Below are 26,632 nucleotides of genomic sequence, written 5' to 3' on the forward strand. Positions count from 1 at the left end.
CTTCTGTCCGGTCTTTCCCCAACTCTTGCCATTCTTCTGGTCTCAGCTTAAATGCTTCTTGCTCAGAAATGCCTTTCCTGGACTCACCTCCACACCCCCTCCCAGTTTAATTCAGGAAGGCACTGCATACTTTTTCATGGTTGGCACGTGTATATGTTAACGTTTGTTTAGTCTCTGTCTCTCCTGTTACACCGTAAGTGTCTTAGAAATAAGGACCATGTTGGTTTTTGTGTGTTGGCACAGGGAGCAGTGGCTGGCACATAGTAGGCACTCAATTAATATGTGCTGGCAGCTGAAGAAATAGGAAAATTTTGAAATATATACTTTTCAACGTTTGACTCTAAGTACAATTATCCGTATCAGACTTCTCTACAAATGGCATGTTCAATAGGTATCGGCTATGCCCAGTGAAGTAAAGCAAATCCTTTTTATGCAGAATGAATGCAGCACCTGCAACATAGTATATACTCCATAAAGGATGCTGTAGTCATTAGGATGACTAGGGGAAATACACAGGCTTTCTTATTTCTGATAGACCTATCATTTAGTCCCCTTATTTTTGGAGACTTTTTAGAAACAAAAAGAGCTTATATTTGAGAATGACTTTGAGCATTTATTATGCATTCTTTTTTTTGAATTTTATTTAATTTTTTTATACAGCAGGTTCTTATTAATTATCTATTTTATACATATTAGTGTATATATGTCAACCCCAATCTCCCAATTTATGCATTATTTTATGTACTCTTCCTGACCACACTCTGAGGCAGTTACTATGATCTCCATTTTACAGAGGAGAAAAGCGAGGCTTCAAGAGAGTAAGAAACAAAGCCAGGGCCTCCCAGCTAATTAGAGGCAGAGCTGGGTTTAAAACCCATTCTTTGGATTCCAATGCTGGCTTTGTTTATTCCACTATACAAATGAACCTCATAATGAGGAACAGAAGGGAGAGGACCCCTGATTTCCTAAAACACAGCCCCAGTTCATCACTGACTCTTACCAGTGAATCTTTTGTTTCTCAACTACTGAGCCCTTACCCCTTTTAGAATGAATAACTATGGACAAAAATTGTTCATTCAAAACGGCTCTTTCCTGATCCGTGCTAGCTACATGCATTGCTCTTTGTAAACCAGACTTTAAAGAAATTCCTTCTAATTTATTTTATTCTATAGGCACGGCTCACTTAAAAAAACAAAACAGATTTTATATGAAGATTTTCATGTTTCAAAGTATATAAATGAAAAAGTGAGAGTCCTTAGATCTCATTTTTAAGACCTTTTTAGTCATTAAAAACTCAGAATTCCTTTTAAATAATGAAATCCACCTGGCACAGTTAAGGCAATTATTCAATTCAGTGTGCACCTTGGCCAGAACACACAAAGCCTGGAATGCATGGCCTGTTTCTCAATCTGAATGTATAAGTTTTTAATCTTACACACCTGTAATGAATTTGCTGGGGCACTGTCTTTGCTCTATCCTCAGCATACAATAGAGGAGTCTGCTTCTTTGCAGAATTAAATTGAGGCCATTGCACCCTAACCACAAGGAAATGCAGATTTCCCCCTCCTCAGCGTCTTCCTTTCAAAAAGGTTGCTTCAAGTGGCGTTTAAAAGATAATTCTAGCTTGCTAAATTTAGGGTGTGGAAAGAGTCCAAAATGAGAATATTCCATGGATAATTGTGCAAGAAATGTTAATATGTGCAGTAAGAGGAGGATGTCTTACACTTTTGATGCACTTCTCTATCTCTCTCACCCTCTCTCTCTTTTTGCCTTGACACCCAACATATAATTTAGCAAGGTGAGACGTTACCTGAGGCAGTGAAGGATGCTTTTCCACCGCGACTGCATTTTCAGTATAAAATGATTTCATATCTGAGTTATTTCTCAAACCAGCCTGAGTCAGAGCCACTCATCAAAATTTATCCACAAGTTATCAGAAAATGCTTATCTTCTTCATATTCGAGGTAGATTTCCAGCTATACTCAGTAACAAGTTCACTTGTTAAAAAAAATAGTTAGCTGTACAATTTAAGTTACCTGTACAAGAAATGTACTGGTATCTGAAGCTTGCTTTGAAATGCATTGAAAAGTACCTGGATTAAGGCTAGATGGGTAGATAGGGGATAAAACAAATATTGCAAAACGTTCATTGTAGAATGCAGGTGTTCACTCTACAACTAACACTTCAATCTGACAAGGATAAAGGTGGGCAGTCCCCATGGATTCTGCTAAACATCCTACAAGGCAGCCCTACAAGAAAGAACCAGTCCCAAATGTCACGTGTTCTGATGTTGAAAAAGCCCTGAACTAGAAAATCTTAACATAGATTAATAGTAAGACTTTTAATTAGCCAGTAACTGGAGAGAACAGGCATGAATAAATGGAAAGCTAAGAATGAAAATAAAATGTTGTCGGTCTAGGATTTATATGGGATTCCCTGAAATCACTCTAGATGATTAAATTCATATCTACTAGCAAATAACATTTTGACTTGGAATTTTGTCACTGTGATTTGAGACTTTCTGTCTTTCGATCTGTAAACATATTTTCAATACTGTGAATAATATATCTGAATACATTCTTGGAAAAAAAAAATTAAAAAGGTGGCTGGTCCCAAGGTTAGTGGGAATCTGCACCTTAGCTCCTAGGCAGCACCCAGGAGATGGTGCCGGTGGAGGCAACTGTGTGGGACATGGACAAACTGGGCCCTTGACATCGCAGCAAGCTTCCCATACTGCAAACCGGGCACGAAACCAGTGATAGAGGCAGGGTCTCTGGGGACCAGCAAACAGACCTATCCATGGTTAAATAGTGTTTTCAGAAGGATGGAGGGAGAGGGTTGACCTGTGTAAGACTCTGACTCATGAATAATTTGGGGAGGAAGGCAAGCACTGCAGATGGGGAGAAAGCCTGTGACTCAGGGTCAAAGACAACTTAAAGAAAACAATACATTTCTGGAACGTCTGAGTTTGTGATGTTGAAGGTCACCACTAAGGTCTTGCCCCTTGGTAGTTATCCATCCACACTTAAAATACTCCAGCTTCTTTCTCATGGTACTTTTTATAGCTTCTGTTTTCTTGCAGACATAAAATCTGAGCAAAATAATCCCATAGAGATCTGCTCAATACTGAAGGCCAGGAGGATGACTCCCCGGCTGGGTATAGTAGTACTATTGCATTTTGGATTTGTTTGGGTTTTTTTCTGACTTATGCCCAACTTGACAGCCACTGTGCTTCCAGATCCATTTCTCCCACTGATGCAAACCTGGTTTTTCCTTCTTTGGGTTTTGGATTTTTTAGCCTCTCTCACATTGATTGCATCGTGTCCTTAATGTATCAGCATCACCGTGGATTCTATTTCTGCCTTTGAGGATATCAGCCGCCTGCTTGAGACTTAATGAACATATATAATATGAAATATATAGAAACTCAGAGGTGGTCCCTGGGGTTGCTTACACAATCATTTGGGTATAAACCCTTTGGAACTGGTGTTTCTTTTGAACCATTCATGACAATGATGGCCTGTCAGGAGGACTCTGCAATGGCTTTGGGGCTCTCCGTCATAGCAGGGAATAGGCTGGGATGAAGCAAAAGAGGGTAAAGAGAGGAAGAGGGAGAAAAAAGGAATGAGAGAGAGGATGGATAAGAAAAATGTGCTGGGACTTCCCTGGTGGTCCAGTGGTTAGGACTCCACACTTTCACTGCTGAGAGCCCGGGGTTTGATCCCTGGTCGGGGAACTAAGATCCTGCAAGCCGAGAGGTGTGGCCAAAAAAAAAAAGAAAAGAAAAAGAAAAATGTGCTGAGTTGCAGCACCAACGGAGAGGTGATAGATTGTGATGAACAGTCAGAAGCCGTCAAACACATTTTCTTGGGCTTCCTGGTGCTGTTAGCTTCCCCCTTGTCTGCAGAGCACAGGCCCTAGTTTACAGCTGAGACTGTCACACGGAGACAGGATCCAGGGCCGTGACAAAGCACGAAGGTGACATCGGTGACGTCCTCCCTGTCCACAGAGTCTGCCAGTTTATCAGGGAAGGAGCCAAATGCCCATGATGCTTTTTAAACTCGGATCAGTAGGAATCCAATGCCGTTGTTGGCCTGGGGCATGGTAAACAGCTAGTCTCTTTTCCTATGAATGGCTTTGTTGTACAAGCTTGCATGACTGGTCATCAGTTTGTCCTTCTTGCCTCCAGTTTGGTCACATCTAGCCCTCTGGATCTGTGTGTATGGCTTTAACAGAAGATTCACCTGTCAGTGATAAGGTCAAGGGCACTCCAGATGTTATTCCGATGCCCAGGGAGACAGAAGAGGGTGGTAGAATGGAAGTCAGAGGAGGGGTTAGACTTATGGGGAAAACATGGCACAACTGGGGAGGCATCAAAGGCCCTAGTGAGAAGGGGGAAAAGCCCCAGTGGGGATGGAAGAATTGATGGGAGAAAGGGGGCATGCGAGGGCACAATTCTTCACCATCAGTTGCCCCATTCTCTCCAAGTCAGTGATTTTCAAATTCTACTCTGAGTTCTCACCCCACTTTAATTAACCATTGTGTCAAGGGTAGAGCCACGTAAGATTTCTTTAAAAGAAGCAATCCACTGCAGAGTTAAAAAAAGTCTGTAATCCTGGACAATGGCAAGCACAAATCCTTTGCGTTACCCAGGTTCCCTGTCCTCCACGACTGCCTCAGCCCGGGAACTAAAAGCACCTGCTACTTTGAGTATCTTCGTAGCAAGTAATCTGCTGCCAGAGCTATGTGGGACGTGGAAGCCAATGATGCTTAGATCCGCACGATCGGAGTTTGTGCCTTGGTTCCGATGCTTCTGTCTGTGTAATTACGAGTAAGCCATTTATTTGCTTTCCAACGCTCTTTTCCTGATCCCAGACTCACAGGGATATACATAGAAAGGAAAGCAAAATGTATTTTGTGAAAGAACTTGGTAGGCAAGTGCTTATCTTTTGATTGATTCATGGTGTTTGCTTGCCATAGATAAGCTCATTGAAGTCGGAATCCTGGTCTGTATGATTATCGCCCAGCTTCTTTCCATTTTTTACCCTTTGAAACATGTCTAGAGTCAAATTTTTCAGTAATGGGAATAGTACTAAGCACAGTAGTTGCCCATCATGAATATTGTGTGCATGGATAAGATCATTGGCTTTGCTCCCAACTGATGTGCAGGTTTGAAAGAAACTTTAGGATTCTCACCCTGTCAAGTCCCAGGTTCCTTGCACTACACAGAACTCTAACCCCCAACCCTTCCGCACTCCCACTTCACATGAATTCTTTGCACTCTCTGGCACCCACGGCGGTTAATCCTTGTGTCTTTTTCTGCATGTTACTCTCTCAAGCTCCAGCTCTCGTAATGTTTCCTTGCAGGCACCCCTGCTGTCACTTCCACACCAGTTGAGCTAAGAGTCTCTCTACCATGAGTTCCTCACCCAAATTAGTGTGCCTATGCCCTTCCCCAAGGCAAGGGCTGTCCTGTCTTCCAGCACCTGGCACAGTGCCTGGCCCAGGCAGCAGATGCTCTAGAAACTCTGAACTGAGTAACAAGACCACATTTATGACTATAAAATTGGGACTTGTGACTATTTAACTTGTGATCAGCTATTGATCAAATTCCACCTGATCAGCCAAAAAATACCCAGTGTCCCTGTCTCTGTGTGCTGTAACACCATTCTACCGAGCTGTGTTGAAGTCTCAAAGGTAACACAAGGCATTCTTACCATCGTTTTGACGTCAAGACAGTGCTATTCAAATTTGCAACACAGACATTCTGGTGCTAACATTTTACTCAGAATACGCCAACACTGATGAGTTTTCCTTGAAATGAAGGGAAGCGGTGAGGGAGGAGCTGGAAAGGTTGAGGCCCACCTGGAAACCACCTGTTTCCCACCGCATTCCCGTGATGCATCCACCAGGAGGCTGAGGCAGGAGCTAGAGGGAGGGCTCTTTGCTTTGCCTGGGAAATGCATTGCATTCCCTGCACTGAAGCAAGCAGGCCCACCTGGAGAGGAGGAACTGGTGCTCTCACTGAAGAGATCCAACCCTGCAGGGTTGGCAGCAACGAGCAGGGGGTAGAGGCTCCGAGGAGCAGCTGTTACTTCTCAGCGTGTGAAGAGGTGGCAAGAACAGGAGCACTGTGGGGCAAAGGACGCCACCAAGACAGGTAGCGACAACTTCACCAGGACTGTCAGATGCCCAAGTGGCATCTCGGGTCTGCCCTGCCATGAGCACCAACTGTGCTGACAGGCTCCATGGCTCAACTGCAGGGCTGGGAGGGCATCAGACCTAACCTGTAAGTCTGGCTTCTCTAGAAGCATAGGCACCTTTTGTATGTCTGGGACCCACCACTACATTAGACTTCGCTCAAGACCTACCAGGAAGTGGAAGGTGCGTTCCTAAGCAGCATAGTTGGGGAAACACATGAGTTTGTGTTCTGTTTTACTCCAACATTGATTTTTTTTTCTGTTAAAGGCAAACAATAATGCCTTCTACTTCTGAGATATTGTCTCAAATGACTTTTTTAAAAAGAAAATAAAATCTTGGAAGTATGAGGGAAAAAAAAAGAGATGCTGGACCATTGGCCCTGCCCTGTTCCACTGAGCGGGGGCCGACCACAGCCCAGCTGCTCCCTGCTTGCGATGGCTACGAAAATTGTTCCTGGCTCTCTCCGTCCATTTTGCAAACGCACGATCAACTCAGCACCCCTTTAAGACGTTGACAGAGCACAGTTGGAGGGCATGGGCACCAGATCTGAGTGCAGCTGGGAGCATAAAAAGTTAACAATACTTCTAGATGTAGTACACAGGGTAGGATGAGTCAGTGATTGTCAGCTAGTGGGTAAGAAAAAAAAGTCTAATCAGGGAAAGAAGTCAAGCCTCCATGGTAGCAATGTGGACCTTTCCTGTGTTAAGAGCTCAGTGGCTTGAATTACAAGGAGAATTCTATGAATGACAAGTCTTGGTAGCTGGAATGCTGTGGTACCACACATCAGCTTTCTTTCAAAATATTCTAGAAATCATGTGAATGAGCCTGGCTCGGTCAGGTCTTCAAGCATATTGATGTGAGTCCTAACCTATGCTGAACAGGTAATAATTAATACGAATTCTTCTTGTCAAGGATCAAGAAACTTTGTGCACATGTATGTCTGCTCTGAGCATGGGAAAGTGAGAAGAGGCAGTTCGAGAACCTTGTTCCCTCTGTTGGCAGAAAAGGGCCAATGGACACAAGCCACAACCACAGGCAAAAGGTTAGAGAAACTTGTTATTAAATTTAATTTGCTTTAAATACATACCTTTTTCCCACCCTCACCCACTTGGGGGAGGAACAGAAAACCCCTACCCCTTCCATTTGGGGGATTCCATGTATAAAGCCTGAGATGGTAAGGATGAAGTATAAAAATACTATTTACAAAGGGGAAGAGGGTGTCCACCGCGACCTTAATATCCAGACACCCCCATCCCCAGGCCCCCTTTTTGCTCCTTTAGAAAAAACCCCTGGGAATCCTTTTGGGTGTAGACCAAGCCCTTCCTCTGGGGCGGTGGATACTCAAACCCCAACACGGAATAGGAAGCTCTGAGACCAACCGAGGAACAGGGAACGGATAGCACCTCAGATCTCGGAGGGGCAGGGGGCTGCCCTCTACCCCTCTGTAGTCAGCAGGCCGGCCGGCCAGCCTTTGTTTCCATAGGTCCCATGTAAACATTGACTTTTCTTCTGTTCATCCCTGCTCTTCCCATTTCCTACAGAGCCTCCCTCGCTTCCACTGGAGGCACTTGGTTCCTCCATCTTTCCTTCCTTCCCTTCTAACCTTCCTCTGGAAGGAGTGGGGAGGTCACAGGTGGGGCAGAGCCCATCTCATCCCTTCTTCTAGGTCAGGGCAGCTTGTCCTCCTCAGCAGAACCCTCAAGGGGGTGTGCTCTAAGTTCTTGGCCAAATAGGAATGGATTTCTTTTCCCAGAGCAGGGACAAGGCGGGCAGATAGTCCAGTACCAGGATACAGTGGTCCTGATGGGCAAGACCATCAGAACTGAGTAGCAGGGAAGCAGGCTTCAGGAAGCAGAGAGGTGGGCAAGTCTAGTCTCACCCTGAGGCCGGAAGACCAGCCCGGCACCCCCGCCCCTCCAGGTGAGCATGCCCATCACCACCCAACAGTCTTGTTGCACTGCGGCTTCGCGGAAGGACCAGGCACCCGTGAGGCTAGAGGTCTTCTCCAGGCCTTGGTATGAAGGCAGCACTCACACCAGCTCATCCAATAGGATCCCGATGCTCTGGGTGGCCTCTGAGGGACCAGCAATGGGCTTGTTACACATGGGGCAGACACAGCGTACTTCCAGCCACTTCACCAGACACCTGCGGGCAAGAGACGACCTGTTTTTCCCTAAGAAGACACCAATCTGCTCCAGCTGTCTTTTCATGGAGCCCAGCTGCTTCTCAGGGCAAGAACCTCTCTATCCTCAACCTGGTCTAACCCCTCTGGCTTGCTTGGTGTCCAGACAGCATGAAGGGCATCACCGGCAAAGGGGAGATGGGAGGGGTCGGGATTGGAGGCTCTGGAAGATGCTCCCTGCTTATTTCTTTCAAAGCCACCCTGGGACACACATATCCACTGTGGACACTTACTTGCGGTGAAAGGCGTGTTGGCATGAGAGCACGCCCAGCTCATCCTTCCCCTTGAAGTCTTCCAGACAGACTGCACAGGTCTGCTGTGGGGAGAAAGGGGCCGCGTGATAAGAGATGGGGGAGAGTCTCACTCCTCCATCCTGAATACCCAGCACCTCATCCTCCAAGAGAGAACATCCACCCAAGAGAGAACCCACCCTGACAGGGCGGCAGCCATGAACCACAGGGGACTGCTCTAGATTTAAGTCGACCCAAATAAGCTGAAATTCAACATTGAGTTCCTCAGTCACACTAGCCACATTTCAAGTGCTCAACGGCTGAGAAGTGGCAAGTGGTCCCCACACCGGATGGTCAGATAGAGAGCATTTTCTATCCTCAGATTTCCACTGGGCAGTGCTGTTATAGAGGAACCTTTTTTTTTAAACTGAAGTACAGTTGAATTACAATGTTGTGTTAATTTCTGCTGTACAGCAAAGTGACTCAGTTATACATATTATGTTTTTTCATATTCTTTTCCATTATGGTTTATTATAGGATATTGAATACAATAGTTCCCTGTGCTATACAATAGGACCTCATTGTTTATCCAGTCTATATATCATAGTTTGTACCTGCTAATCCCAAGCTCCCAACCCGTCCCTCCCCTACCCTCCCTCCCCTTGGCAAGCACAGGTCTGTTCTTTGTCTGTGAATCTGTTTCTGTTTTGTAGATAGGTTTCTTTGTGTCATATTTTAGATTCCACATATAAGTGATATCACATGGTGTTTCTCTTTCTCTTTCTGACTTACCTCATTTAGGAGGATAATCTCTAGGTCCACCCATGTTGCTGTAAAGAGCATTATTTCATTCTTTTTTATGGCTGAGTAGTTATGATTTTTAAGCCTTTCTAGCCTAGGACCTTTGGTGAGGCACTTATCAATAACTAAAGGAGTGGGGTCTGGTGTATGGTTTACATTCTTTTTTTTTGTGATACGCAGGCCTCTCACTGTTGCGGCCTCTCCCGCTGCAGAGCACAGGCTCCGGACGCGCAGGCTCAGCGGCCATGGCTCAGGGGCCCAGCCGCTCCGCGGCATGTGGGATCTTCCCGGACCAGGGCACGAACCCGTGTCCCCTGCATCGGCAGGCGGACTCTCAACCACTGCACCACCAGGGAAGCCCCGGTTTACATTCTTTAAGTCCAGCCTTACATTCCAATATATTATAACCCCTTCGATCCCAGCTGAATTACTCTTCTGGAGGAGAGCTAAAGAAACATTGGAACTTGTGGACATCATGACAGTGGACTCCAAAAAGAGGGATGAAATGAGGCCATGTCCAGGCAGAGTCTTGTGTGTAGTGAGACCTGTGATCCTCCCCACTCATACAACCACACACACGCTCTCTGTAGGAGTGTCCGTGGTTATGGAAGGAAGTCTTGGGAAATGAGTTAGGTGACCCCAAAGGCATAGGTGGGAAAGGAAGAGGAAATGGTGTAGTCCTAAATGAGTCAGAGTTGAGGGGCCCCAGGGAGTGGGTGTGATGCGGGAGGGGAGGGGAATGGAGGGAAACAGGGAAGAACCTCAGGGCTGGACACATGCATCAGATCCACAGTCACTACGACAGAGCATACACAAAGGTAACCTCTTTCAGACCAAGACCTGGGGTCTGAGCAGGGGCAAGTCACTGAAATCTGGCATGGAGGGGTCTTACCGTCTTCCCCATTAAGATTATGCCTAGTGGGCTTCCTGGGGCCGTCGGTCACACCATGTATCCAAACCCTTTTGTGATCCTTGTTTTCTGCCTGCGCTGGTTCAGTTCCAGACATAACGGATTCTGCATATTGATCACCTCCTGGGATGAGTTTTATTTGGCCCAAGGAAATAGGAAGGCAGGGACTAAAAGGGTTCCTGAAAAGGTCAGGCTGAGATTGCTGGAGAAGGTTTGCCTTACCCGCCGGGCACTCCCGCGACCTGTGCCAATGCACTCACCCCATATAACTGTAACTTCTTGGCATCACCTTTAAGCACCACCTGGGGAAAAAAGTGGAGGCCTGGTATCAGAAGCAACCAAGCACAGGGGCCAGGTGGTACCAGCCGCCAAGGAAGGGAGGGAGTCTTTGGCCCCACACAGGAGGGCCCCCGTGACCCTCCCGTGAAGGAGGAGGGCTTTGGGCCCTGCCTGGGCCCAGCCAGACTTGAGGATGGGGAAAGGAGTTAGCCTCAGAGGGGGCCAGAGGTGAGGCCAAGGGGGAGGCCAGGCCAGCTTAAACCTGCTCTCTCCCCACACCCCCTCCCCAAGCAGGGCTAATAGTGGGTGAGGTCTCGGGGCAACACGTAGACTTTATTTACCTCTTTATATCCGTATCGTTCGCTCTGTGCCTGGTTCCGGAGTTTGCTGAGGAAGCAAGAAAGAGGGGAGAGAAGAGATCATTATGTCTTTGCACAAACAGCCATTCAGAGCAGGAGAGGCCGGCTGGCTGCTTGGGGCATCCTTCTGAGGGGGGGGAGGTGTGCTTCCCATAGACACATGGAGTATGCACGGGACCCTCTGCAGGTCACCAGAGTGGGTTACGGACTCGAGACTCTTACTCAGGTTCAACTGCCTCAAAACGCACTGCCGGCTCCCCCAGATTGGGGGCGTCTCTGCAGAGCGCTCTAATCCTGAGTTGGCCAAAAAGTTCGTTCGGGTTTTTCCATATGACGCGATGGCAGACCCGAACGAACTTTTTGGTCAACCCATAGTTCATCCACCCTCCCTGCTGTCTCTGGTAGGTCACTTCCTTCAGGCTCCCCAAATATACAGGTCAACCATCTGCTCGCTGACTGTATGGAAGATTTTTTTTTTTTTTTTTGGCCGTGCCACGCAGCTTGCAGGATCTCAGTTCCCTGACCAGGGGCTGAACCCACGCCCTCGGCAGTGAAAGCATGGCGTCCTAATCACTGGACCACGAGGGAATTCCCAGAAGTTAGATATTCTTAAGAGGGACATTTGCACCAAGCCAGGGGAGCAGGATAAAGTCTGTTGAGCCTGGGGAATTTTCCACTCAGAGAACACAAGTATTCTGGAACCAGAGCACACGCCTGCCCCACTTCACAGCGCCAGGCCAACACAGGCAATTCCTTCTTTGTTTTCCTCTTTTTGTTTAAAGCTGGTGGCCCGCATACAACTGGACTCTCAATGGCCAAAACACAATGGCCAGAACACGCCGTTACTAATGGCAGGGGCATAATTGTGATGGAGGATTTGCAAAGCCTGATGTCTGCACCAATTCCAAACAACTTCCAGAGGGAGAGACGTCCCTTTTTGCAGATGAGGAACACGGCGTCCAAAGAAGTTAAGTAACTTGCCCAAATGCCAGAGCTGGCTGGCAGCAGAGTCTGGATTTGAATCAAAGTCGATCTGATGACAGATGCCGAGCTCTCCAACACACACTGTGGCCTGCTTCACCAATTAGGTGGCACATACCATGGTCCTGAGAATATGAGATGGTTTTGGGAAACGCCCTTTCATCAACAAGCCTCCGACTCTGAATGGCTTCCTATGCAGATGGCTAGGACCATGATCACACATTGATGATAATTATTATTTTCTTTTTCTGTTTTATTTTCAGTGAGGGAAACCTTCTGAATTACGCAGGGAGCTCTATGTCCTCCTGTACTTGGGGCTTTCTCTCCCACGGCTCATTTCTACCAAAGAGCTGTGTTACTGGAAGGAAACCTGAGAAAACCACCAGGTTAGGTAGGATAGAGGTGGCAAACCACGGCCTCCTGAGAGCCAAATCCAGCTGACTGCTTGTTTCATAGGGCCTAGAAGCTAAGAACGGTACTTATTCTTAAATGGCCGAAAGCGGGAATCAAAAGAATATTTCATGCCATGTTAAAATTATATGAAACTCAAGTTCAATGCCTATAAAATTTTACTGGGGCAGAGCCACGTTATATTGGGTTGGCCCAAAAGTTCATTCGGGGGTTTCCACAACATCTTATGGAAAAACCTGAACGATCTTTTTTTGGCCAACCCAATAGCTTAGGTACCATCTATGGCTGCTTCCACACAGCAGGGCTGGGTGGTTCAGACAGAGATCATATGACCCGCAAAACCTATAATATCTGGCCTTTTGCAGAAGAAGATTGCTGGCCTGAGTTAGAGGCAGGGAATCTCCAATCATGAGCCACAGTCGAAGGGAGCGAGGTCAGATGCCCCAAGAGCAACACCGAGATGCTGGAACCAGAGCGGAGGGGGGTGCAGAAGGTCTGGAAGAGCCGTATCTGATGCACAGCCAGGGGATAGGTTAAGATCGGGCTGCCGCCACCTCCATGGCTCCTAACAGGAGGTCAGGGGACAGGTGGGGCAGGTGTTCCCCTGCCTTGGTCTGAGGGTGGCATCGGACAGTTTCTGGTCATTGGAGGGTTGGGCTAAGGGCCTAAACAAGGCTTGCACCGTTCCACCCTTCCCTTTTTTTTTTTGCACGGGCCTCTCCCGTTGCGGAGCACAGGCTCCGGACGCGCAGGCCCAGCCGCTCCACGGCACGTGGGATCCTCCCAGACCGGGGCACGAACCCACGTCCCCTGCATCGGCAGGCGGACTCTCAACCACTGCGCCACCAGGGAAGCCCCCACCCTTACCTTTGTACTACTTTCATATATACACTGTGTCCCCACTTCCAAATGAGAGGGGCGGGGAAGGATGTGCCCAAAGCTTAAATGATCAAGTGCGACCTGCCTGATATTGGGTTAATCTGGGGAAGAAAGAAAGTGATCTCATCGCTGGGGTGCGCACAGCCGCCTTCTGAGGGAGACGCAGCTGCTCTGTTAGCAGGTATGCACAGAGTAAATAAGGAAGTGGTGAGGAGTTGCTTCCTGACTCAGAACGAGGGGTTGTCCATCTCTTAAGCCTCACCCGCCTCGCCTGCAACATGGCTACACTTACAGAGTACGTGCAGGGCCTTTCTGCGTCGTAGGGTGCCTGGGGTGCCCTCCTTCTCCACCCTCCGCCCTTCCATCTGCCTAGCTCCCTTTAATGGTCTCACCTGAGGATCCTCCAAAAGCCTGACTCTTAGAGCCGAAGACTATCTCTCGGAACAGTCAAGCGCTTCAGAGCCGCATTCTATATTCACTCTGCATGTAGATTTCCATGTCAGGAAGGTATAGATTGTGATGAAATGGGGCCAAAAGGGTTGCAAGGGAAACAAAGCAAAAAGCAGAGATCCTGGGCCATCCCAGCAGGGGATCGAGTGCCAACAACTCTGGACAGGTGGCCTTCTCAGCTGTTGGGTGAGCAAAGCAACTAAAAATACCCTGAATTCAATGAGACCAATTCTAGCCGCTGCCAGTGGGCTCTCCCCAGCTTTTCCCCTTTTGCAACAAACAATGCAGCCAGGTCCCGAAAATAATGGTTCCTTTCCTGCCCAGTTGTACTTCACGGGCCCCTCCATCCTGTGCAGGGCAGAGATCAGCTCCTGCGGTCGGGGGATGGGAGGCAGGGAGACAGAGAGGGGGGAGCAGAGGCTGGCCTTGGCCGATCAGCTCACCAGGTCAGGAAGGGGGTCACGGGCCTATTTTGGCTGAGGAGGAAACCGAGAAGCAGGGAGAGGAAGTGGCTTCTGTGCTTGTGTGTCTTTCTATATATAGACACTCCCAGGCTGCCACATGCCAGCAAGCCAGGGACAAACTGGCTTCGGGCAGACTGCAGGACAGAGGGCAGGGTGGCAAAGGGGCAGATTACTGCAGGAGGAACAGGTGGCGCCGAGCAGCCCCGCAGTGGGGAAAGCTTCTGGTATCATGTGGTTGCAGCTCTGTTCTTTCACTCCAGCCAAACAAAAAATAAATCAGCCATACCCAGAGCTCCCAGACCACAATCTCTAGCTGCAAGGCGGTGGCCATGGATGCCACAGCTGTTCCCATTCAAGGAAGAGGAATCCGAGAAGACCAACATCTAGAATCTGAAAGACTCTCCCTAACTGTCATCAGACTAGCTCACCTCTCCATCTTCCTGGATATAGGACCGTCGGCAGATCTGTTACTGTCTGAGCATATGCATTTCCTCATTTATGAAGCAGAAGCAGGCTGATGCCGAAACTGGAGGCAAGTTCTGAGAACTAATTAGCTAAATGTTTTACAGAATGCTGACCATGATGCCTGGCACACGGAAGGCACCTCGCAGAGAGTAGCTAAAACCCTAAGAGCACACCTATCAGTGGCAGCATTGGGAAATGAAGCCCGGTCACCCACATACTGGCTCAGAGTAATTTTGTAGATTTTCTTCTCTTGACCACGTTTGCAGCCTGGCATGGGTGTGCCTCTGTGTGTGTATGTGTGTGCAGGGGCCAAACAGAGTTGGTTTTACAGCCTCCTGCCAGCGTCACACAAAAATCTTTGCTATGTCTCCATCTTCCGTCTCTGGGGAGTTGTATAAATTGCTTCATATGGGGAGAGCGCAGTGGTTGGTGGTCAGGAAGACGGAAGAGTTTGCAGAAGAAAACTCAGGCTTGGGGAAAGGGGAGGGGTGGTGAGATATGGGAAATCTACCCTCACTTACTAATAAGATGCAAATTTTAGACTCTACCTCTTCTGCAAAGACTTGTAAGTGGAAAATTCCAGTCCCGGGGACTTTTTAAAGTCCTGAAAAAGAAGGAGCCCAAGGTACGGATGGGGAGCACAAGAGAGCAGGGCCTACGGGTACCTCCCCTTCTTAAGAGGGGAGGCTGCCCTTGCCAGCCCTAGGAATCCGGACAAGTATCTACTTTCCCCCAACCTCCTGCCAGGTGAAGCACTCAAACCCACTGGGACATCTCAGCGGGGAACAGGAACTCCTTTTTCCTTCATCTTAATTTAATCTTCTTAGGTGATTTGATCAGACACCAGCCTAGACCCCAGCTGACATCCGTCTACCCAGGCGTTGGGTGATCACGTGTTTGTGTGTGGGGGGTTGTGTGGCTTGGTTATCACAATGGCTCTCAGGACCATTAGCACATTCTAATGGTCAGGGGTGTCCAGTGTTCCCCAAAGCACAAGACAGTCCCATACAATGAGGAATTGTTAATACCAACAGGGCACCCTAGTCAGAAACACTACTGTATTTTCCACTCTGAATACCAGGCATGCCCCACATTTTTTTTTTCTTTTTTTTCCCCTGCCCCACATTTTTTGATAGAAAACAGCCACGAGTTCCCTTGTCTGCAAGTGAAGAAAACAGTTCCTGGAGCTTGGCTAGCACGGCCACGCTCAAGAAGGGATGGTTTTCGGTTTTTTCTCTCTCAAACATAAGAGCTTACGAGGCAGAACAAATAAGCGGCTCTGCAGACACCAGCTTGCTAATATTAGCATCTGGAGGGATGACAGCAGGACTTCCCAGGAGGCCAGAGGATCATGACATTGGTGTAATGATGCCTCCCGTCCCTGGCCATTCAGAGAGTGTGAATGGGCGGAGAGAGACAGCTAGGGACCACTGATGATATTACCTGGACGGTCATTCTAGGCAACCTGAGAATAACTGGCCAAAGGGTGGGAATGCAGCCCGACCCATGCTGACCTTATCGGCTCTCCGACAACTTGACAGGCTGACGTAAATAGAAACACCAGGCCTCAGGGGCCCAGCCAAGGGCAGGACCAAGGCCTGTCCTCAAAGCAGCGGCCCCGGCTGGAGGCTGGTGACTCTGCGACTGGAGCCTCACTCAGCTCACCCGACCCACGGCCGCCGCCTCCTAGACTCCCCCAAGCCCAGGTCAGCCAGCAAGCCGCCCACCTGATGAAATAGCAGCAGAAGATGAGGCTGAGCATGAAGACGAAGATGCCTGTGCCGAAGATGACCATGTAGATGTTGAGGGGAAGGTCCTGGAAACTGATGGGTGGCATCGAGCAGGACTTGTTGGTGCTCACCAGTCCCAGGCCGCAGAAACACCCTGCAAAGAACAGGGAGGGAAAGTATTACGACAGTGGGAAATTTACCACTGGGGCCACTCTGTGTGAGCAAGGATGCAGGGAGAAATGGCAAACCTCTGACTCGGGGGCTTACTTTTTTTTTTCATTGGAGTATAGCTGATTTACAATGTTGTGTTAGTTGCTGGTGTACAGCAAAGTGATTCAGTTAGACATATATATATATATACTTTTTCATATTCTTTTCTGTGATGGTTTATTACAGAATATTGAATATAGTTCCCTGTGCTATACAGTAGGTGCTTGTTGTTTATCTATTTTATATACAGTAGTTTGTATCTGTTAATCCCAAACTCCTAATTTACCCTTCCCTGATTCCCTCTCCCCTTTGGTAACCATAAGTTTGTTTTCTATGTCTGTGAGTCTGTTTCTGTTTTGTAAATAAGTTCACTTGTGTCATATTTTAGATTCCACATACAGGTGATATCATAGGATATTTGTCTTTGTCTGACTTACTTCACTTAGTATGATCATCTCTAGGTCCATCCATGTTGCCGCAAATAGTGTTATTTCATTCTTTTTTATGGCTGAGTGATATCCATTATGTATATATACCACATCTTGATATCCATTCATCTGTGGATGGACACTTGGGTTGCTTCCATGCCTTGACTATTGTAAGCACTGCTGCTATGAACATTAGGGTGCATGTATCTTTTCGAATTAGAGTTTTCTCCAGATATATGTCCAGGAGTGGGATTGCTGGATCATATAGCTATTTTTAGTTTTTTAAGGAACCTCCATACTGTTTTCCGTAGTGGCTGCACCAATTTACATTCCAGGGGCTAATATCTGTACCCTAGTTCCAACACTTACTAGCTACATGATCTTGGGTAAATTATTTAACCAATCTACGAAATGGGATCATACACACAGTACTTAAACCAGCATCCCCATCTAGGGGATCAAGGATTCAGGCAATGGGCGGAAAATGGAAAACTCATTTCCATCAGGGAGAAGCCTATACAGTGCAGTAGGAAAATGAAGAGCCTTAGGTGAGGAAAGGTACACTTGGGCTCCAATCCCACCTCTCCCTAGCTATGTGACCTTTAGGAAATTAAATTAACCTCGCTAAGCTCCACTTTGTCACAGGAAAACAAGCAATGTGCAGAGAGTACCGAAAACGATGGTGTAAGAAATGCGCTTTGTAAATTGCAAAGTGCAGTTGCAAAGGTCATTTGTCATTATTAAGCTACGGGCTCCAGAAGCCAAACTGCACCAGGGCCAGAATAGAAATTGCTCACTCTGAGGCTGGGCCAGCATTCCAGAAAGGCGCGGGGGGTGAGGGCAGGGAGCTACAGCTAACTTCTACTGGCCACCTTCCCCCTTTCTACTCAAAGTTTTGCCATGCAGTCCCCTAATGGCAGTGGCATCCCCAGAGCTCATCAGAAATGCAGACTCTCGGGCCCACCCCCACTGAAATGAATCAGAATCTATTAGTTTAACAAGGTTCTTTCAGCTTGGGAAGCACTGGTGGCCACTGGATGCTTCCCTTTCTCACATGACTCAGGCCTAAATCCTGATTGGTCCAAAGGTGGTAATCACCTTGCCCTTGCCAGGGGTTTGGTTTTGGTGTAGGTATGTGACAGAGTTCTGGCTGAAGAAACAAAGAGCAGATCTGTTGGAAAAGACAAGATATTCTTTTTTTTTTTTGGCGGGGATGGGGCGGGGCAGGTCACATCTCCCCAAAACACCTGGAAGGGTGGCAGCCAAGTTATAGCTGGTAAGAGAGAAGTTCAATATCAAGCTGGTGGCAGAGAGGACAAGGAAAGAAGAAAGATGTTGTCGGTTGAGTTGCTGGATCAAGCAATCCTAGAGCCACTATCTTGGGACTACTGGTTCTGAGAATTAGTAAATTTTCTATCATGTTTATAAAGAAAAATAAAAGATAGGATTTAACCACAAGCCAGTTGAGTGTTTTTTCCTGTTTGCAGGCAAAAACTATCAATGATCTGAAAGGTAAGCCTCAAACTCTTGGATTTCAGAAAGTGCTGGGACAAGAAGCCTAGACTTTACCATACACCTGCTATCACCCAAGCACATTCTCAAGCTATAACTTAACCTTCGTAATAAGGCCACTGTGAAATGTTACTCCCCACCCCGCCATGGGGAAAAAAGACTCAATCATCATTAAACAATGTGTGTACAGTCAAACAGCTAAGAAAGCCTGGCTTCAAAGCCCTCTGGGGAATCCCCTGGTGGTTCAGTGGTTAGGACTCCATGCTTTCACTGCCGAGGGCACGGGTTCAGTACCTGGTCAAGGAATTGAGATCCTGCGAGGTGTGCGGGGGTGGGTGAACCTCTCTAGACTCAAGCCCTCAATGTGGGTTTTAAGTACTTTCCTGACGTCGTGGTTAGGAGACAGATCACCATTAATACACTTTGGAATCCTACACTGTAATTAGCGAAGCAACCCCAACTCAGCAGAAAAGACTGGCTTGAAAGACTGGAGTCATCTTTGACCTCATACATCTCAGCCCTCTTCATCCCCGAGATCAATCTAGTGATCGATATAATGAACCTCCCCCTCCAAACCTCTTTCAGATTGTGTGCCAACTGTACTGCCAAGTCTCTATTCCAGACAGACTTTGGAGCCCAATTCTACTCCAAGTGCCTATTAACCGATGTCTAGTCCCTCCTCTCATTTAGCCCACATGTCTGACATTTCCTTCCACTTGGTTTCTAGCATGTATTTCCCAAACTCATGACTGGCTTCAAGTCCTCCTAAACACGTGTGTGTTGGGTCCCCTCTTTACCTCCCTGACTCAGTATCCTCCAGCATCACCCCAGGTGGGCCAGCCTCCTCTCTAATTCTTGCCCATCTCTATCTTCACCTGCCTCCACACCTTCGTTCACGAAGCTTTCTCTGCCTGAAACTCCCTCTCCTTCCCCAAAGTCCCCCAAACCCGGTCTTTGTGATATTCCAGGGACTCCCCACCCTGAAATCTGTAGTGCCCACAGCCTGTATCACGTGTTCCAGCTCTGGCACACTCCGTAACCGTCCTATGTTGCCCCACTGTTCCTAGAATCAACTTCATTTAACTCGAACAGGCATTAAGCAGTGATTACATGACAAGTACCACAACAGACACCAAAGATAAAAAAGCAAAGAAGACAAGATGATTTTATCATCTAGGGAAGAAGACAGACACAAAGGTTTTCATCATACAAAGTGAGGCCCGTGGTAGAGGTGTGATTATACACAATCCTGAGATCAGAGATGAGGGATTCTAACAAGCCTGAGTGCTGCTAGGTCTGAGGACAGCAAAGTGCACTTCTGTACATTCTCCAGTGCCTACCCTCGTGCTTGGCGTGTTTTCAATAACTGGTTAACAGGTAAATAACTCCTGATTTTTCTCAAGACGATCTGGTCATCTTGGCAAAAGCTCCCACTTCAAAGTAAGGAGACTGAAGTTTGGGAGAATTGCCCAGAAACTGCCCTCAGCTAACAGATGACCAGTCAACCAACAAGTACTGCTGCTGGCTTGATCTATACACCGACCTAGGCACTGTGGGGAGACAAAAAGTAAAAGTAGTTCTTATCCTGAAAAGACTTTTTGGTTAAAGATGGAAAAAAATTAATGAGCTACTAAACTTTGTTCAGCCTTTGCTTCTGAGCCTCCAGCTTGGGTTAGAAAGTTTTCACCACTCCTTCACCCTCCACTTAAATATTTGATCTCTGTGGGCCAAAAGAGATCAATTTTCCATGAAGACATCATGCGGGACTGGCCAGGGAGGGACAGTTTTCTGTCTACTCTGGAAAGGGGCCTTTCGGCTTCTCTTCCATGGAACTCTGTCCTCAGCGCCAAGAGGCCTTCTTCCCCACCAGGCACATCTCCCTAACCCTGTCTCGTCAATTGTTGATGCCGTAAGAGGGTCTAACCCTCAACCTGCCTTTGCTCTCCACGAGCTGGATCCCGGCATCTTTAGGGTCCCAAAGAACTTCACTGGGTTCCCTGTTCTGGGAACTTGCACAGCAATGGCCATAGCGAATGCAGAGGGTTTACATGTATTCACTCTGGCCTCAGCACTTTATCAGTTTATCTTGACCATGTTATCTTGCTGAGAGAAGCTTCCCCTGGGGCTCCAGGATTGAGTCAGTGAGTTTGGGACTTTCTGTGATAAAGAAGTATGGGGGAGGGCTTCCCTGGTGGCGCAGTGGTTGATAGTCCGCCTGCCGATGCAGGGGACACGGGTTCGTGCCCTGGTCTGGGAAGATCCTACATGCCGCGGAGCGGCTGGGCCCGTGAGCCATGGCCGCTGAGCCTGCGCGTCTGGAGCCTGTGCTCCACAATGGGAGAGGCCACGACAGTGAGAGGCCCACGTACCGCAAAAAAAAAAAAAAAAAAAAAAAAGTATGGGGGAGAAGAGCTTCATAGCTGAGAAGAGATGGTCCATTTGCTTGCATTCTGATTAAAAAGAAGTGAGAAAAGTATACCTTGGGCTAAAACCTGACAGTGGAGTAGTTTTTCCTCTAAACTTGTAAGGACAGAATACCAACCCCAGCAAAGAGGGGCTTTAGATATTTTTCACAAAAGTGTGCGGAGAAGGATTGCTTCTTCACTGGAGTCAGAAAAGTCATCTCTCTGTCACTTTAAGAAGTGACAAGAAGGACTTCCCTGGTGGCGTAGTGGTTAAGAATCCACCTGCCAGTGCAGGGGACACGGGTTTGAGCCCTGCTCCCGGAAGATCCCACATGTCGCAGAGCAACTAAGCCCGTGCGCCACAACTACTGAGCCTGCGCTCTAGAGCCTGTGAGCCACAACTACTGAGCCTGCACTGTAGAGCCCGCGAGCTTAGAGCCCGTGCTCTGCAACAAGAGAAGCCATCGCAATGAGAAGCCCGGGAACCACAACTAGAGAAAGCCTGCACGCGGCAATGAAGAACCAATGCAGCCAAAAATAAATTTTTAAAATTTTTAAAAATTAAAAAAAAAACAAAGAAATGACAAGAACAGGGAACTATATTCAGTATCCTGTGATAAACCGTAATGGCAAAGAATATTAAAAAAAAAGTCTATATGTGTAATAACTGAGTCACTTTGCTGTACAGCAGAGATGGACACAACATTGTAAATCAGCTACACTTCAGTAAACAAAAAAAATTGAAAAAAAAAGAAGTGAAAAGAAACACAACACTGTAAATCAACTATACTTCAATAAAAATCAAATAAATTAAAAAAAAAAGAAGTGAAAAGATAAAGCAGCAAGTCCTCTGCTGGTCTAAACCCTCACAGGAAAGGGGGCTGCCCAGAAGAAAGGCTAGTGTTAGTGACGGCCACCTTCGTTCTTCTCCTGAAGTCTGTTCCATTGTTTCCCCCGACCTATAAAAGCCTTGACATCAGAATGTTTCGTATCTGAGCAGCGGGCCGGGAGCTGGAGTGACGTCAAGAGAAGGGCTGGCCAAAAAAGACCAGTGGATCTGGGAAACGCTTCTCCTTCCCAGCCAACAGGAATCTTTCCCAGATGCTGGGATGCACCGTCCTTCCTCACCCCACCCCCTCGTCCCCACTCAGGCAATGCTGCCTATCACACACACAGCTGGGTTCATTTTCAGGAAATTAGATCCTACCAGCAAGAGGAAGAGGGGGATGGGGGCCCCCTTATACACATGCTGCCCAAACCCTGCCTTAAAACAAAAGCCTCTTGAAATAATTAATGCAAGATCTGGCAAGAGTCTGCTCTCAATAATGGATTCCCACCCCCCTAACTAGCCAGCCTACCCTACTGAGAGATAAAGCCAGCTGCTTGGGTCCCCCCGGTCCCCTTCCCCCTTTCACCAGAAGTGCCTCCGCCGCGCTCCCCCGTTTCACCAGAAACTCTCCAAGCTTTAGAACAACGCAGTCAAGACCCTAGGGCCACTGGAGGGTATCAGGAGCCGAAGTTTTGAACTGACCCGCCCAGAAGGGCCCTCTCTTTCAGGTAGCCTGGGCGAGGAACCAGACCCAAGCCTAACCTCTACGCATCACCTGAACCGCTAAAAGCCTCAGGTGGGATGAATTTAGCATCACCCAGGCCGGGGTGGGAGGGGTGGTCGGGTCTGGAGGCGCGGCCACCGCCGAGGCACAGGAGCTAGTCTGGCCTTGGGGCCCGTGGGCACAGCTCTCCAGGCAAGCCCTGCTCTCAAGGGTAGCCGGGCGCCGAAAACTCTGCAAGGCTTCATCAATCCAATAAAGCCACGCTCATTAGTCCGGCGTCTTCCACCGTCACAAAGCCCCCTCCGCCGCCTGTGCGAAGCCAACAAAGGCGGAGAGGAAGCCGCCCCGGCGCGCCACCCCGCACGCCGCACTGTATACATATTTAAAATAGCCTGAAAAGTTTCAGGCCAGGAACTTGAGCTCCCTCTAGGAGATCCGAGCCCGAGCGCGGATTTAATTCTCCGACAACCACAACAAAGAACAGAGTTTGAGCGCACAAAGCCAAGGGAAGGGGGTAGGAGTGCGAAGCCGCCACACAAAGGCCGGGAACCCCTCGGCTCCCACGACCCCCCCCCCGGCCCGCCCGCCCGCCGCCCGCTCAAGAGATCCTTCCCAGCCCTGGAGTTAAACCTGAATATTTCCCCCCCCCAAATTCCGCGGTGTGCAGAGCAGAGTCGGGCGCCAGGACGCCTCCCCGCCGGTCCCGTTTCAGGAAAAACTTGGCTCGAGAGGGAGAACGAGCCCTCGGATCTGAAGCCTGGCGCCCCGCTCTCCGCGTCTCCGGCCGGCTCCGCGCCCCTCGCCTTCCCGGCCCGGGACTCACCGTTACACCACTGGAATGGGTGCATCAATGAACTCTCGGCTGGCTTCCTCAGGCGAACGAACGCAGGCGGCGGGTCTGGCAGGCGGGGTGGGCGCGCCGGCTGGCGGGGTCGCAGGAGGGGCGGATGAGGTGCGCGGTAGCCGCCTTCCTCTGCAAGTCGAACTCCCTCCGCAGCGGGGGGCTTCGGCGAGGTGGGTTTTAGAGCAACAAAGAGGAAAGAAGAGAAAACAAACAGAAGGGCCCCCGGATCAAAGCACTGCGGAGGAAAAGCAGGAAGGGCCCCGGGGCTGGTGGGGGGCGGGGAGCTGCGGGGCGCCGCAGGGCCGGGTGGAGGAGCCCGGTGGGCAGAGGAGGGAAAAGCCTTAGCCCGAGGCGCGATCCAGTTGCCTGGGCGCAGAAGGTAGAAGCCAGGGACTTCGAAACTGACACGGTGCGCGCACGCCCCCCTCCCTTATACTCCCCAGCCCCCTGCCCCGGGAAACTCCGCCCCCTTGCCGTCACCCGCCCTCTGGCCAATGGGAGCCTTCCTCTGGTCCCCGGGCATTATTTGCAGGTCTGCCCGGATCGGAGGGTGGGGAGCATCTTTGCTCCTCGGGCGCCTCCCCACTTCAGCTTCCCAGTCCTTGGGATACTTGAGAGAGAAGCGCGCGGCGCGGTGGGATGGCCGGAGCAGCCGGGGCCAACCTCCCCCGCTAGGAAAGCGGAGGAAACGGAACAATTAGTGCCACATTGTTTTCTGCCTCCAGATCTGTTACTGTTTAGCATTTCTATAGCTCTTTGAGAAGCCAGCTCCGGGGAGTGGTTACATTTCTGCCCAGAGGGCAAGAACTTGGTCCTAGGTGGCGGCTCGCACGTTCCTTTGCTCGCTTCCAAGCGAACTTTGTAGCAACAAGGTTGGACCAAGAGATTATCATGCTAAGTAAAGTAAGTCAGATAGAGAAAGACAAATATCGTATGATAAACCATATATGTGGAATCTATAAAAAATGATACAAATGAACTTATTTACAAAACAGAAATAGACTCACAGAGAAAACAAAGTTATGGTTGGTTACCAAAGGGGAGAGGGAGGGATAAATTAAAAGCTTGGAATTAACAGATACACACTACTATAGATAAAATAGATGAACAACAAGGACCTACTGTACAGCACAGGGAACTATATTCAACATCTTGTCATAACCTACAATGGAAAAGAATCTGAAAAAGAATATCTGAATCACTTTGCTGTACACCTGAAAGTAACAACATTGTAAATCAACTATACTTCAATAAAATAAATAAATAAATTAATAATAAAATAAATAGCTGAATAGAATTCCATTGTATGACTATAACAAAACTTTGTTCACCAGTTGTTGGATATTTGAGTTATTTCCAGTTTGGGGCTATTAAAAATAAAGGTTTTCAGAACAAAACAAAGAAAAAAGAGGGAACTGAAGCCAGGATTTGAAGCAGATGAATTAGGAAGGTGAGATCTGGAAAGTGCTTTAGCTGTCTTATTTTTGGAGAGCCGTCACCCCACCACCCACCCCCAGTTTTATAAACAAGGAACTAAGGCCTGAAGCTTAAGCTTAAGGTAGACATATCAAGGCTCTAAGCTCCTGAGCAGCAGAATCAAACCCAGACATCCACATTGGCAATACCATAAGGGCAACATCTTCAGCATCTAGCACCACACAGGTGTTGAAGAAATAGTAGTTGGAAGAAAGGCTGAATCTCTTAACTTCCTGTCCAATGTGATGATTTCTTTTACCTGACATTGCATTGTTTCTGTCTTTCTTTCCCTTTCTTCCTGCCTTTCTTTATCTCCCTTCCTCCCTCCTTTCTCGTCCTTCCTTCCTTCCTTCCTTTCTTTCTTTCTTTCTTTCTTTCTCCCTCCCTTCCTTCCCTCCTTTCTTTTCTTTCTTTCTTTCTCTCTCCTTTTTCTATCTTCCTTTCCTTCTCCCTCCCTCCTTCTGTCCCTTCATTTGTCTCTTCCTCTGCCTCCTTTTTCCTTACTTTGTCTTTCTGTCTGTCATTTTTTCAGAACATATTCACTGAGAGCCTACTTTATGCCAAGAACTGTTTCACTGGAGACCCATCAATGTCCTCAAGCCTGCTCTCCTGGGATTTACATTGCATGAGGAGGTAAACAGTAGGCAAGCAAGAAAACAAATAAGAATGACTCAATCTAATCTTCCTATTAGACTTAAGGTCTTAATTGAAGCTAAGTATTTTCCCTGACTCTTGAGAGTTTGTAACACTCAGATAAGACTATGAGAATCAGTACTTTGTCATTTAAAAGCATGATGGTTAAGGTATCAAATGACTTGGCCAAGATCACTTAGCAATCTGCAAAAATAGTTTAGCACTTACATAATTGTCTGAAAACAATTGTTTTTCTTTATGAGCTACTCTGGAAGGGCATCATGGACAGATCCAACTAATTTCATCTTCTAATTGGACAATTACAAAAGCTTCCTAATTGGTCTCTCTGTCTCTAGTCTATGTCTTAGACTTTAGAGCCTGCAAGAATCACCGTTATGTGAGAGATGTTACATATGCAGACTCTCGGGTCTCAAGCCTGGAGATTCTGATTCAGTAGTTAAAGGTGGTCCCCAGAAGTGTTCATTTACCATGCCTTCCCCGCTCCACCACCAAATTCTCATGCAGTTATGCTGAAAGAAATAATGCTCTGATCTTACTCTCAAATCCGTCCTCTCTGCTGGCCCCAGAGTTATCTTTCTAAAACATAAGTCTCATCATTTCTTTCTCTTGCTTAATGACGTCTATTGGTTCCTGGTGTTTACAGGACAAAGTTAAACTCTAGAGTGTGCCATTCAAATCATTTCTTTTTTTTTTTTTTTTTCCTGCATCTCGTGGCTTGCGGGGATCTTATTATAGTTCCCTGACCAGGGATTGAACCAGCCTGCTTGTCAATGAAAGTGTGGAGTCCTAACCACTGGACCACCAGGGAATTCCCTCAAATCGTTTCAGTCTGGCCTTTGCTTGTCACCCTAATGCCAAATGCACCCTCTCCCTCTCCATACACTTAATCAGCCACGAAGCTTCTACTGTTGTTCCTTGAATACATTCTTTCTTGACTGCGATTTTGTCCATGGTAGTGCTTATGTTTGGAATGCTCTTTTTCTTTCTGTGCCTGACACTTTGTAAGATTCGCTAAAAATTCACCTCTTCTGTGGCCGACCATTGTCAGCTTTCCCCTCTCTACGTCTCTTTGAACACGTTTCATGTACAATGTAGTATGTAGTGGGATTATCAAAATAATTATATGATTTCCTGAATTTGATCCCTTCATGAGCCCTCCTCATAAGAGATTTTTCAAGGGCATGAATCATTTTTGTGGTGGTTCCAGT

The 26,632-nt window shown here is 47.8% G+C and overlaps 1 protein-coding gene across 2 annotated transcripts; it reads right to left on the bottom strand.

The window, feature by feature from the left end:
* Positions 1–7,244: 7,244 nt before the first annotated feature.
* RNF122 (ring finger protein 122) lies at positions 7,245–23,698 on the bottom strand. 2 transcript variants are annotated; one of them, XM_027122815.1, is made up of 6 exons: positions 23,274–23,698; positions 16,340–16,496; positions 10,945–10,990; positions 10,585–10,626; positions 8,617–8,696; positions 7,245–8,346 (listed from the first exon to the last, which is right to left on the bottom strand). In XM_027122815.1, exons 1-6 carry the CDS (start codon positions 23,296–23,298, stop codon positions 8,232–8,234), a joined length of 465 nt encoding a protein of 154 aa, XP_026978616.1. In that variant the 5' UTR covers positions 23,299–23,698; the 3' UTR covers positions 7,245–8,231. The 2 variants fall into 2 exon arrangements, with proteins under 2 accessions (XP_026978616.1, XP_026978615.1); XM_027122814.1 differs by having other exon boundaries at positions 8,617–8,699; positions 23,274–23,696.
* Between the last annotated feature and the right edge of the window lie 2,934 nt (positions 23,699–26,632).

The sequence above is a fragment of the Aethalodelphis obliquidens genome, unplaced genomic scaffold, assembly GCF_003676395.1.
Source record: "Aethalodelphis obliquidens isolate GAN/ISIS:26980383/991018 unplaced genomic scaffold, ASM367639v1 scaffold25, whole genome shotgun sequence".
In the NCBI taxonomy this organism is placed as follows: domain Eukaryota; kingdom Metazoa; phylum Chordata; class Mammalia; order Artiodactyla; family Delphinidae; genus Aethalodelphis; species Aethalodelphis obliquidens.

What these genes read in the sequence shown, in the direction of transcription:
- RNF122 (XM_027122814.1), bottom strand. Translation starts at nt 23,298, where the DNA reads ATGCACCCATTCCAGTGGTGTAACG. An exon ending in CCCATTCCAGTGGTGTAACG is followed by an intron (nt 16,497 to 23,273) that starts GTGAGTCCCGGG and finishes TGTTCTTTGCAG; the next exon opens with GGTGTTTCTGCGGCCTGGGA. An exon ending in TTCTGCTGCTATTTCATCAG is followed by an intron (nt 10,991 to 16,339) that starts GTGGGCGGCTTG and finishes TTGCTTCCTCAG; the next exon opens with CAAACTCCGGAACCAGGCAC.